General features: G+C 45.9%; 1 protein-coding gene across 1 annotated transcript in view; it reads left to right on the top strand.

Moving 5' to 3' along the window:
* LOC105449307 overlaps positions 1-14,463 on the top strand; it is a 58,611-nt gene extending 44,148 nt beyond the window's left edge. Inside the window, exons 3-9 of the mRNA XM_011688445.1 lie at positions 1,164-1,306; positions 2,791-3,008; positions 4,138-4,364; positions 5,062-5,388; positions 5,653-11,686; positions 12,116-12,377; positions 12,501-14,463. Coding sequence (XP_011686747.1) covers positions 1,164-1,306; positions 2,791-3,008; positions 4,138-4,364; positions 5,062-5,388; positions 5,653-11,686; positions 12,116-12,377; positions 12,501-14,040 — 8,751 coding nt within the window. The 3' untranslated portion in view covers positions 14,041-14,463. The remainder of the gene's footprint in view (positions 1-1,163; positions 1,307-2,790; positions 3,009-4,137; positions 4,365-5,061; positions 5,389-5,652; positions 11,687-12,115; positions 12,378-12,500) is intronic.

The raw sequence follows: 14,463 nt of genomic DNA, 5'->3' as shown, positions 1-14,463 counted from the left end.
TGAGAATTCAATTTCTTCTTTCAGATAATTTTTAGAGCAACTGGTCTTTCGCAGCATTTAGATTTGTCGAAAAATGACTCTTTTTGTGTCGCTTAAATAAATCTTTATTGCGAAGCTCTACGCATTTTAACGTGAAACTCGTATTACTTCGCAGTAAAGATAATCTTCTTCTCGCGAAGGCAGCGTGTTCCGTGAAATCGCATAATCGAAAAGCTATTTCCTCACACGCGACAATACCGTATTTTTTCTGCATAATACACGCCGTATCGCGCCGACGTAAAAATGCTGATGTGTCCCGAGCGCTAAAAAGTATACCGTTCTACAAGAAACGTTCTACCGGGTCATGGCTTTCAATATTTCGTTCTTTCTTCGCGAGTGAAAACTTTGCGCTTCTTTCTCCGACGATCTTTTCGACTACCTCTTTTGGATACATATTTCTCAATTTTCTTCTCTCGTACGGTTCTTATTTTCCCGATCCATTCGACGAATCGATTTATCATGTCGGATAAATAGTCTGCTCTTTCATTTTATTTTTTAGAAACTCAACGCTAAATGTAAATATTGCTCTTAATAATTTCAAATTATAATAATAATAGTATTTAATACTGCAATATGTAACATTAATGTACTTAATGTACTTTAGTATTTTCAATGAAAGCAAATATAAATTTCCGGCGAGGCAAAAGTGTATATTTTACATTTTCCTTCTACAAATCTAATTTATTAAATGTGCGGTAATGTGTGTGGTTGGAAATGAAAGATGGATAGAAGGGCAGAGAGAAACGGGAAGGTGCAGGGTATAGGAAGCTGGAAGATACATAAGATATAGAGAAGCAGACAAATACATTGAGTTAATTAATTAGAGTTACTTAAGGTAAGGTAATATTGGTTGTTTACCGCAAACAAGCGAATATCTGCAGATAAATACGATTTGTAATTGGGCGGGCTAGGAAATGCGTCCTTAACCGGGGCAAAACAATTGGCAATCGGGGTAATATCGAAGGGTTCGGTGGAACACGAAAAACGACGGTGCCGTTTTCATCGGGAAACGAATCGTCGCGTCCCGCATCGATGCTGACGCGACGATTACTATGTCCCTCGGCGTCCTCTTCGATGATTTTCCGGTTCCTCTTAATCGAGCCAGCGGTTTCTTCACTTCGCAGGGGCTCGAGGCGACACTGAGTGACAGCAAGAAGAAGTACAGCGACAAGGTGGGCGCGCTTCTGTCAGCCTGGGAGCATGTCACTAATTATATTCCTGCGGCACCGCCCGAGGCCATCCAGTCTCTCATAGAATGGGCTCACAGGTGGGTGTACACGTCGTCCGTCGATCGTTGTTGTTGTTGAATTCGCGATTATATGCGGCCGACCCTCGATTAACGGAGAACTCGTTTCGCGTACGAAGACACGTACAAGGGCGAAGGGATACACCGTTGCATAACGTTCCTGGTCGTGTTACAAGGCACTACGCGATTTCTACATGGAGACTTTCAATTTTCTATAACGAAATAATTGTGCAAAAGTATATTTATATTTTAATTGAAAAAAGGATGATAAACCGAACTCACTCAACAAACGTCAGTAGCCTGTTATTTTTATAAGCTAGAATATTCGATATTTTTATTGAGTGCAATTTTTTAAATGCTCCTTTTAGAAATAATGAATTTGACACGAGCAAGAATTCTTTTAACATCATCCTTTTTTAATTTACATTATTATTGTTATTACTTAATTTAAATAATTTCTTGTATAATGTCGGGATTCGCCAAATTATATTTACCACTTAATTATGTTTATTATTATTGCATTATGAGATCTCTCCGCGCGCATATATGACCCATTTAACGCATAACGTATTCAGTCAACTCTTTTTTATTTTTTGGTATTACCGGCCGGAGCTTTTTCGACACAAAGGTAGCGTGAAACGAGTTTCGATGTAACAGGCATCGTTCTACGGCAGATGAACGTGATGGGAGAGAGAAAAAGCTAGAGAGAGAGGGGGGGGAGGAGGGAGGGAGAGAAGTGGGGAGAGAGACAGACTGCACTGAGTAATGAATCTGCACGTATGTAGCACCGTCATACAAACGATCCCGGAATTTTGAATAGCAATGCGACGCAAATTCACGTTAACGTGACGGGTATACAACCGAGGCACCCTACGGGTACAGGGTGGTCCAAAAGGGAGATGCGCGAGAACATTATTCTTCGTGAAGTTTCCAGTCTGCCGTAATGGAGGTCTGATTAGCGGACCGTTTGGCATTGTTGCTGGTGAATGAATTAAATCTCGTGGGTAAATTAGACGTGAATAAGTAATCAAGAAGTCCGACTTTTAATCCAATTTTGTTCCAACGAGTTTTTCGTTGATGAACTTTATCATTGCTAACGCTAATTGTAAGATGGAGCAACAGATTATCGCGAATTGACAGGATCTAAATTTACTCTCCTTTTCACATCTAAATCTCCTTAAAGTGTAAATCTAATTGTATAATCTAATAAATATTATTGATGATGATTTAAACAAATAATGAGTTAAAAAGAAAAAGGGACCAATTACCAATCTGCTTAGAACTCAAGCTCAGTTGAAATTCTGATTTTTCAAGATGCAGATATCTATTTCTCTCTCTCCTCTTCTTATTTTAACATTCGGCTTCGCCGATGGGCATCGGCCGACGTAGGTCGCGAATTGTTGGGAGACAAATACGAAAACAAGTCTCGCGCAAACACGTCCCGCTGCCCGGTTTTTCTTTTTTCACATTTCGACTCACTCACGCTGTTGTCCTCCGTTGCACAGACATACATTGACATTGGTATTGCGCGGGGAGTGGCCGAAGTTGCCACCCGTCACCAAAACGCACCTCTGCGTGACGCTACAGAGGTGTGCGTCTCAGCTGGTGCAACATCCCGCTGCACCCAGGTGTACCGCCCTGCTGGCTCTGGTGAGCAATCCATGGACGCATCCCGTCCTCGACAGCATACTTAACGGCCAACCGGATTCCGAACATGAGGAGGGTAAGAAGACGAATTACCACTGTTTCGATGTAGCACAGGTCCCATTTTAAATTTGAGTAAAAAGTTAGATCACGTGTCGTTGATCTTATAATATCCTGTACTCAATCTCGAAAAAGTGGGTTGTTTGAACAAGATATATTTGCTCTATTCAACGCTTAATTTGACGTTTCCATTAAGATGGAAATATATAGTACGATTACTAAAGTGAGATTTATTAAAAATGACAGTTAAGAGCTTACGTCGTGATAACATAAATAATATTACATTTATAGTACTTGGTTTATGATACCTCGCTTTAGTAACAGCGAATTAATTACGTTACATTCTGACATGTAAAGTTTGAAGAACTCCTTATTTTAAATATGAAAAATGGGGGAATAATATTTGTGTAACCAGAGTATTTCTATTTTGTATACATACTTGCTACTATTCTTTTTACATTCTTTTAACATTAATTGTATGCAGAGTAAAACTTTTCTAATATATATATAAAACTGATCAAAATTACAAAATAAAGCAGAAATCTCGGAGACTCCACATTCACAATTGAGGATTAATATTTTAAAAAGAAATTCACTTACATTTCGTCGTATTTGAATACCTAATTTTGTATATTTAATTAAAATAATTGTACCTAATAGATTTAGAGATTTAATTTGTGAATTGTAAAAAAAAAAATTAATTATATAAACCACATAGTGTGATAAATACGCAATTATATGATAATAGTCTGTCTTTCGTACATTGAATTCTTAATAGTTCTCGAGTGCGATTACATTGACAAGATTATTTTACCTGCCCAATCGTGTCTCTGGTGACTTTTTAATTGTTCAGTTTTCGTTAAATTCTCAATGACCGTATATCACGAATTTACAGAGAAAACTAGAAATGCCATTTATACTAATATTATTCGAAAAACTTTTGGCCTTTACATACACTCATGATGTTTATTTCAGAGTTCTTGATTTTATTTTAATTCCAACTGAATTACTCGTGGTACTAGAATAAGTTTTTCAATAATTAAGTTTAAATGGCACATAAATTCGTCAATAATATCTAAGTTTTTTGGATCCCATAAAAGGTTACGGCGTTGAATGACCAATAATCCAGAAACATATTATGCTTTTAGAATTCTGTTGTTCGGAGAAAGGCGAGCTGCTGACGATGAGACTGAAGATACTCTGCGAGGACCGCTGCGAGGACATAGCGGTGAACCTCGCCGCCGCGTGCGTGCGCTCCCTTAGACGAAGCGATCAGCTGCGGTCGCTCTCGGAGTCTCATCACGTCCACTACATGATCGACGTGTACATCGTCCTCTTGTACAAATTGAAACGCACGCAAGATATTTTCGCTCAAGTGAGTGTCGATCAAAAATGTCACAGATTGTCACAAGGGATGTTCAATCGATTTAGATTGCCAGAAGTTGCTAAAGTACAAACGTAGATCTACAAATTTCAAGCGATATTCCAAGAATAGTCACCTGAGTTTTACATTGAGAAAATAAGTTGAACAATGATTTTCTTTACTGATTGAGAATTTGTATTTATTTTTATTTTTTTAAGAAAATATTAAATAAAAATCTATATATATACATACATTTTTATTGAAAAAAATATGTATATACATATATATATATGATTTTAAATAGTAATAAATTGTAGAACAATCAATAATATACAATATGTAGTTCACGTGATTGTTTGCGCAAAAAAAGAACTAGGTGACTATTCCCGAGTTAAACCAATTTATCTAGTTTGAAGAAGTGAAATTGTGACGCATCTGATGCTCCACGAGCATCATCGAAAATGCCAGTTCACTATGCCATGAGTCATATCGACCTACTTGCTTAATTTGCCAAGATCTTCTGAAGTGCGAGGGTGTATTCGGAAAATTTAAAAATACATATATCAAACGATTGGTATCGTGGAAAAGTAGAATTAATAGTAGATGCATTTAGAAGGGCAATTCGTTTTCTTTGTGATTGAAGAAACGCGTGTTTCGCGTTCTGTGCGAATATTGCCGTGTTGGAATTCATAACTGCGCTTTGTTACAGTTAAAATTAATGGACCTCAACGACGGGCTTGAATTGGTCCAAAGGCTTAGCGGTGAGAAGCCAACGAAGTATGGAACGGCGCGTGTTTGGAGAAATTCGATAAAGGCTGCGGAATTGGTCGCGCAGTATCTCGTTACTGCCGGGATGGTTCGACCGGTATCGGAAACCGGTGCAAATATTTTGGAGCAGATTTTGAACTCTTGGGCGCTGTTGCACGGAAAATTGAAGGACGTTGCACTGACTCTGCCCGGCATGATTAGAAAATTAATTGAACCTGCGGAAAGTGCTCAACATATTTATATCTTCTGTGCAGTACTTGCAAAACATGTAAGTAAAGATTCAATCTGGAAAATATTGAATATTTGGAAACTATTAAAATATATTTAGATGGTTTTTTTATTTTGTGAGATATATTAATAAAAAATTGTATTGTGTGAGAGAGATTTATCAATGAAAATTAAATATATTAAAAGTTAATAAAATGGATATAGAAAAATCAAATTTTATTTTATCACATTCAAAAGCAAAGTTAAATAATTTTTTTTTTTAATTAAACAAATAATATTTTTGTTGAATTTCTTTTAATTTCAGTTTGGCGAGAGTGTAAAACCATTGGTGATTGAACTGTACATCAGAGCGCTAACAACGGATATGAACGAGCTGGAGAGTCAGAAGGCGAAATCGGACAAGGACAAGGTGCGCGAGACCGCCAAGCGTCTGAGCACGCAATTCCTCAAATTGGCGGACGTAGTAGACAGCAATATTGGCATCGCAAGAGAATGCGTTTTGACGGCGTTCTCGTTACATCCTACCAGAACCTGTTACGATAGAATAAAGGAATTGGCGGTGGCGTGTGGAAAGGCGAAGGAAGATGGTATTTCGCAAGAGGAGCCAACTATCAAGGAAGAGCCAGGTATCAAGGAGGAGCCAAATATCGAGGAGGAGCCGAGTATCAAGCAGGAAGTAATTATCAAGGAAGAACTCAAGGAAATTGAAGAAGATAATTGTCGTACGTCAGTCATCAAGGTCCAAGTGAAATCTAAGGAAAATGATAGCGTTCCAGAAACATCCTGGATACCATCGCCAAGTTCGACAGTTTTGGAAGCGCAGCCACCGCATCAAAATTTGACCGTCGAAAAGGACATAGATCCTCAAAACTATCGGATGACGAAAACGTTCGAACAAACCAATCAATTGCTGAAGAGTCTGTTGACGGCAAAGAATCCTAACACAAAGTCGTTTGACGTGACAGTACCAACGACGTCGACCAGCGGCAAGTGTCCGTTGCACCTGAAGCGTGAATCTTCGTCCGAGATGATTGGCGAGCTCTGTTTCAATTGTGGGGAATTCGCTGGCAATAATCAGCTCAACGACGTTAAACCACAATTGGATGAAACGAGCGCGACACCAGACCAGAACGTAGAGAGAACGTTGGACGCGTTGATTCTGATCAAAGGCGACGCGGTGACAGGCTCGGCGAACTACGACGAAAGGTCTGTGCCCAGCCAAGTTCTGGACGGTGAAAAATTGGGCCTGTCGCCGCAACTGTGCGATGATCTGGCCGTAGTACTGAGTAGTCCACGTTACCACATGCTCAGCTGGGTGCTGGACTGGAAGGAGTTGAAGACTTTGTGCGAGCGGTACCTGGAGAACGCTGAGGAAATGCGTAATACAAACAAAGAGCTTAAATATCTGAATATTGATTACTCGCAGTTCAAGGATTGGCCATCGGAGGACGATGCTAAGGACGTCTTCTTTGGCATTGAGAAAGGCTATGAGCAGTGGGTCGATCTACCATCCGACAGTTCCGAGCAATTCGGTAGCTTCCAGCCGGCGGCCGGCTATAAACGTTCGTCGATGCGTCGCAGTTTAGACGATACCACCACGGATTCCGACAGCGGTAGTATATTGCGTGTGCGGCGTACCGCGCGAACACGGAAAATCCACCGGCTGGAATCGTCCGAGAGTGACTACGACAGCGCTGAACGTAAACCAAAGCACTTTAGAAATAGGATCAGCTCGGTGTCGGACAGCGACAGCAATACGCAGGACAGTCAGACTGACAGCTTAGGCAGCGACGGTTGTCGGTTAGAGACCAAAAAGAAATCTAACAAATCGGGCGGCAAGGAGCCCAGCAAGAAACGTTCGAAGACATCGAACCTCACCGTCGAGTCCGTCTCGCATTTTCACATGTTAGTGAATGAGGACGTGCGGCACACGAACGCGCACGAGGATGCCAGCGGCTCTGATGTTAGCAGCAATGACATCATCACTCTTTTCGCCGCCGATATGGACGAAAACAAACGCGAGACGATCAAGGGATCGGCGTATACCGCCGCGACACAATTGATCATTACCGAAAGGCGAAGCGATCCGGCGGTGCTCAAATCTCTTAGGATGTTCAGGCCGCAAAGCTCGAAAAAACCGTCGAGGATCTCCCAGATTCTGCAGAAGAATCTAATAAATAAGAACAAGGATACTAACAACGGCAATCGAACGGAGCATGTCGAGCAACAAGCAACAAACAATATTGCGAAATTTGCGCCTATGTTGAGCACGCTAAATCTAAATCCAAAGATTGTGCTGACGCGCGCGGACGAGGTCGACCGTAAATTGACGAGCCGCGGTAAGAAACAACAGAAGCGGCTGAGCAGCGGTGACATCACCAATGAGCTCATGAACATACAGAAGACGATGCCGTTCTCGCCAAACAAGAGCGTAATAACGTATCAAAAGAAACAAAAGCAGAATGCCGCGAATGGTAAGAATAGCGCCAGCAAGAGCGACCTGCGCTGTCCCGTGATAGTTGACGGACGTCGCGATCATCACCATTTCGGCTCCGTCAAGTCCAACTTGGGTAAGACCAAGTATGATATTCTCGAGAAGGCCGTTAGAGTCAGGGATTCTGTTATATTGGCCAAAAATGTGCCGGGTCTGAATACGTTGGATATGATGGTACCGCCGCGGCAGCGTTCCACAGTGAACGTTGTCCAGGTCTCCAGAAGCGGCGTGCCGCAGAGTCCGAATTCCGCCACGGGCACGCCAACGACCATTAACGTGAGTGGCAGCACACCACCGCGACCGACGCGCACTCCAAGCGTGGCTAGCAACCAAAGTAGCAGTGGCGGTGGCAACAGCAGCATACAGCTGCCGGGTACCCCGTCTTCAACGGGCGGCCACGACAGTGGTGTCGGCATGAGTCCAGCCGGCCAGACGCCACCGTTGAGATCGTCATCGAATCTTGGAACGCCGGATACCATCGGCGAAGAGGCCAATCAACCGCTGGATGCTTCATCACCGACGACTATCAGTCCAACGATTCCGACAACGATGTCTACCAATAACGTGATTTCGGTGATCCATCAACTCGACATCGCTGCTACCGAGTCGTCGAGTCCGGTGAGAGCGATAGCGCAGATGCGTCGCGCTAGTAATCAGCAGAACAATCAGTCGCCGAAAAAGTCGCCCTCTTCGCCGTGCACCGTGGGCGCAGGCGTGATTACATCCACAACGATGACGACGGCGACGACCACGGCGATGTCTTCGGGCCTGATCACGACGTCTGAATCATCATTAAAGGTCATCTGCAAACCCGACGGCAGCTTCCATCTCGCATCTGTCAATCCCAACCAACTTGTGTCCAATCAGAGGAACCTTTTATCAGCAAGCCTGCAGAATCTGGAGGACAGCAGCGGCGCAAATTTTACGCGACAGACGACGCAGCAACGCGGTACGGATGGAACAGGCGGCGCGTCGTCCAACAGAAACACTTACGATCGATTGACCGGCGTCGGTTCCATCGCGAAGAGTACGTCGCAGACCGGCCAGAATGCCGTTTTGCCCAAATTCCAACAGGCCTTTCGGAAAACCTCCCTCTACACCACTCTGACAGCCGACGCGACCGCAAGTGGGGTTGCCAATGCTGCGACAGACACATCGCTGGGCGGCGTTCAACAAGCGGCGACGTCCCCGCAGAAAACAACGATGAATCTATCGAAGGCGGTGCAGACATCCGTGCCGAATAATCAATCGCAGCAGCAACAGCAAGCGAACGCCGGAAGCGTCAACGTGCAATCAATCATTCCGAATGTACAGTTGCCGGCAGGCAGCAGGCAGATAGTTAATATCGTACCGAATTCCGGTAATAATGGTCCGGCGAATGCTTCCATCGGTTCGAATCAGGCCGCGAATCAGACGCTCACGCAACTCGTGCAGAACGTCAGCACGTCGAACGCCGGCGTTATATACACGCACAAGGTAATAGCCGGCAATAATCCGAATCAGCTCAACATCGTTCCACAAACGATTATATCGCATCCCAATTCGGTGCCGAGTGGCAGAACTCCCGTGGTCAAGCTCAACATCATCCGTGCGCCGGTCAGACAACAGAATCTCACGGGAACCATCCAGGCTGTCCTAACGCCGAGATTGCAGCAACAACAGCAACAGCAGCAGGCCGTGAGAACGGACAGTCTGATCGGGTCTCCGATCGAGGTGAACAATTCGGTGAGCTCAACGACTCTGGAACAGCTGCGGGAATTCGAGAGTGTGCTGGAACAGGTGAAGGAGAGGAGTATTCAGCCGCAGTCTCATCAGTCGACCTCCAATAGCGCGACTACAACAGCCGTGCAAACGCAGACCACGACGCAACAGACTCAGGCAAGCAAACAGCAGCAACAGTTAGCCGTTAGCACTCTGGCACAGCAACTGATGATGCCGACACAGTCCAGCACGAACAGCGAGTCGTTTGCCAGTAACGGAAATTCTGTTACATTCCAACAGGAATCTGTGTACTCGCAGAAGGTCTCTCTGACCTATGTGAATCCGAGCAGCGGCACCGCCAAAGTTGCGACCAATTCTACGACCCCGGTAGTTGTGGTCACCAGCTATTGTCAACCAGCGGCGTCGCCGGCGTTGAGCGTCACGTCTCAGAGCTCCTCGAGCCCGTGCGTGACACCGGCGCCAGCGCCGATTCCATCAACCGGCAAAACACCATCGACGCCGCCATCCACCGCAGCTGGGACCACCACCGCCGCCGCTGCCAAAACCAGCGTGAAGAAATCGACGCCCAAAGCGGTCAAAAGTAGTGCCACTAATACGTCCAAGGCATCACCGATACCGAAGCCGCAGCAGAAGCCGCAGGAGGACGAGCAGACTGCCCAGCGGATCTATGCGATTCTCGACGAGTACGCGGAACAGCTGAGAAACTCACCGGATCTCAACAACAAGCCGGCACCCCGCAGACGATCCAATCCGCCAACCAATCCGAGTCAGTCGTCAAAGAGAAAGAAATCGAGCTCCAGCAAGACCAAGCCGGTGGGACAGCAGACTTCTGAACTGAGCCCTAGCACGGACGATCTTGGCAGGACTATGGGTAGCGAGGATTCGTCGAGCGGCGTTGTGCACGTGCAGGGCAGTCCAGCCGGTTTCTCCGCACCAGAGGAACCGTCGATGAGCGCGGAAACGAGTATAGAGGTGCGCAATCTGACGAACGACTCGAACGACGGCGTCGAATTGAATGTGAAGCGGCGTAATCTCATCTTCACGGAGCCAGGCTCGGGCCAGCCGCGCGCGGTGATTGTCCAGGAAACATTGCAATCTAGCTCGGTGAGTGTTAGTGAGGCGCTCGCCTCGGTTACGGGTAAGATGAGCGGTACGTCGGTACTGATGCCCACCAGTATCGTGCTGCCGCTGATGAAGGGCGCGCAGCAGCTCACCATAGTATCCGGGTCCAAGCTGCTGACCATGCCGACGACCATGCGCACGGCCAGCGGTACTACAGTTCCCAACACTCTCCTCCTGCAGTCCTTCCTTAATCAGGGCAAACTGATTCAACAGCCGCAGGTCAAACAGATGAAAGTGCAGCCCACCTTGCAGACGTTATCGAACAACAATCAGACGCTGACTGGCGCGCAGAACGTTCAGAGTACGCCCGTGGTTATATCGCAGACCGGGGGCACGCAGTTCGGAGACGCAGCCACTGTGACGGCCTTGCCTACACCGGATAAGCCCAACGTGATCGGCGAGCTGACGTTGAAGAACGATACCGCGGCCGCTGGTAGCGCGATCACGGCCATCGAATCAACGGCGGCAAACGCTATCGTGGTGAACAAGAGCAATCCCACCCTCAGCCTGATCGGAACCCGGAACATCAACGAGATATCGGACGGCCAACAGATATGCGGCGTTATCACCAGCAATCCGACGCTGCAAAGCACGGCGAGATTCTTCAACTCGAACATACATAAGCTATCGGCACCTGCCCTGAAGGCGGAAAACGTGGTCTGTATTGCGCCAGCCGCTGCAGTCTCCCATTCGCCGGAAAAGAAATCCCCTCAGGACGGGCAGATGCACACCGAGAAGCCGGTGTCCATACAAACGGGCGCTATTGCGCTCGCCTTCACCCAGCAGGCCGATGTGAACGCCATGCTGAACGACGCGAATCAGCAACAGCAGAAGGACACGAAGGAAGCGTCCACCGAGATAACATCCGGTACCAGAATTATTTCACCGAAAGCGGTAAAGAGAAAATTCGACAACTCTGTCGGCACACAGGAAAATATATCGGCGAGAAATTTGATCTCCACGAGCATCGCCACGTCGTTACAGAATAATACGAAAATTGGTAAGGACTTGCCCGACACGTAGTGAAAATGTTTCGTTTTTTTTTTTTTTTTTTTTTTTTAAATGAATTGCAACACTGGCACATTTTTACATGTTATATATAACACATTAACGTATTATTCATTATTTTGCTTCAATTAAAAAAATATTGGTATGTAAATAAACAAATTTTTATTAAGTTAACTTTTTTTTAAGATAACTATAAGTGTTTCTTTTTCAAATTAGTTACGTATTACATAACTGTTATAATTCATAAAAATTCGTAAAAATAATTCATAAAAATCTTTGATAAATAATATTGAGTAATATATTTTGTAATGAAATAGCTTATATTGCAAATGCATGCCAATTCTTGTCAGGTGTTATATATGTATCGACAATTAATTCTCACATATTCTTATAGATTCTATGTCTTGTATGACTTCCACAGACAAGCAAACGAGCGTTATCGATAGCACGCAGTTTTTGGTGACCGGTGGACCGAGTAGTTCGGACAGCCAGGAGTCATCTGTGCAACAATCCACCGAGACAATCGATGGATCTTGCAAAGTTGGAAACGGACTGCTGTACGAAAATGCACGCTTGCAAGAGGCTTGGGAATCGGAAGGAAAGATCTCGCCGGATACGCCATGGAGATACGTTCCTACAACGATGAACACGCTGAGCAACGAGCCGTTGAAAGCATATTCCAGGTAACAATTTGGAGCATACTGCAAAAGTTTTTATCCAATTTAAGTATTATCTAAAGCCAGACTCCTTTTTAAATCTTAAAATTTTTGAAAGAGAGAATTCGACGGTTACGCAATTAATTCCAGGGATAATGACAACTCCGAAAGCGTGCTGCAGATTATCAACAAGGGCCAGGGCATCGAGATGGCGGGCGGACAGATCTATCAGTCGAATGCGAAAAAGTACTTCATGAATCACACTCTAGATACTTCATATTCCAACAAGGTAAAGTCGAATCCCAAATCGGACCGCGAGCTGCAGCAAAGGATAGAGAAGAAGGCCGCGTACGAGCGTGAGCTCAAGCTGCAAAAGAGCTTGTCGGAGGAGTGCGAGGACCTGGGAGTCGACGAGCCTAGCACCAGCGAGCTATTTCCCGAGGCAGATCTGCTGTTCGACACGAATCACTCGCCGTCGTTCGATCACTCCTCGCAGGACGCGACCTGCAGTCAGTCCCTGAGCATGAAGCCGTACAACTCATACTTCCGGTCGCTGGACTCGTCCAGCGGTAGCAGGGACGCCAGTCCAACGAGCGACTTCAAGACGAACGAACGCAAGAAGAACGCGAGCCAACGCGCGAGAGCTTTGAAGGATTCGTCAAAGAGAGGGAAGCGAGAGAGGGAGGATCTGGAGATTCCGACGAAACATATTCGACTGACCTTGGATAATCTGAGTCAGGACGAAGCATCGAACAGCAACTCTGACATCTCCAGACTGTCACCGGCACATCTTGGTTCTTTGGAGAACGATTCGTCAAAAGATACGAGCAATCGCGTGAAATTGATCTCGAGGGGCGGCTCGAAGGAGGGAACACCCAGCAGCGTGTACAGCATACCGTCTAACATTAAACTGGACATCGATTTGGACTCGGAATCGTTGCCGCCCAGCATTAACGTTAATAACACTTCGGCAGCGAGCTCGGGCGATGAGAGTTTAACCTTACTGAGCGGTAATACTGCGGATCATCATACCATACCGTCACCACTGTCACCGTTGGCCGCGGCCGGACCGTTGCTGTCCACGCACAAGTACACATACGCCAACAAGAAGCGCATACCGTCGTCCAAGGTGCGCATGGACTCGTACATGGCATGGGAGAGCCCGCTGTCAGAGCGCACAAGATCCAGCAGCGATGACGAGGACTCTAGCATCAGCGAGTCGATCGGCAGCCAGCTGGAAGACAACGTCGCGCTGAGCAATGGCCTGGAGGACAGTATACAAACGTTAAAATCTTTGTCCTCCGATCGGCATTGCACTTACGTGAAGATAAAGGACAAGGTGAATACCACGAGGGTGATTATAAATCGTACCGATCATAAATCGACGGCGGCGACAGCGACGGCTCTTCCCAAGCGGATTTCCAAGGTAGAATCGGTAGCGGCGACGGAGGCGATGGTGATATCGAGCGACAAGGCGTCGGAGGCGTCGGAGGACGAGACGAGCAATATCGTGCTGGAGCCGGCGGATTGCCGCGCCAGAAGGTCCAGTTTGCGTTGCCACGTGAAGAAGAACTGCGCCTGCTGCAACGGCTCGCCGGAGCGGCCGAAAAAGAAGACGACGACGACGGTCAAGTCGGATCACAAGCTGAAGAAGCGGCTACCGTCGAAGCAGCCCGGCAAGAAGAGGTAGTCCTAGCGATCGAACGCTCGCGCGAGCATCGCAACGTGTTGTTATATCATTAGCGTGTCGTCGTCGTCGTCGTCAGTGGTTTACGATGCAACGACGATGCGGGCGTTTCAGCGCGATCGAAACCGGGGAGTTTGATAATACTTCTTGCAAAACACGATTTCGGACAGCCAACAGTTTTATTCGCAGATCGAGAAAGATCCATGGCGATGGCATTGTAAATATTATTATAAAGGCGCGCTTAGACGCAAATTCCGTGAATCTATCATACTTACAATATTTGGAACATTTGGTAGCTGGCCAATAGGTGGTCGAGTAAACAAGCAGGCTCAGTGCAAGCAAAAGAAATATCCTCCATAATTTTAAATTAACAGTGGGGCTACTTCACGTCGATATGCGTACCATGTGCGTGCATATATATATATA

The sequence above is a fragment of the Wasmannia auropunctata genome, unplaced genomic scaffold (assembly GCF_000956235.1).
Source record: "Wasmannia auropunctata unplaced genomic scaffold, wasmannia.A_1.0 LD336076.1, whole genome shotgun sequence".
In the NCBI taxonomy this organism is placed as follows: Eukaryota; Metazoa; Arthropoda; class Insecta; order Hymenoptera; family Formicidae; genus Wasmannia; species Wasmannia auropunctata.
The sequence above is the reverse complement of the archived record's forward strand: the minus strand, read 5'-3'. Positions and strand labels throughout refer to the sequence as shown.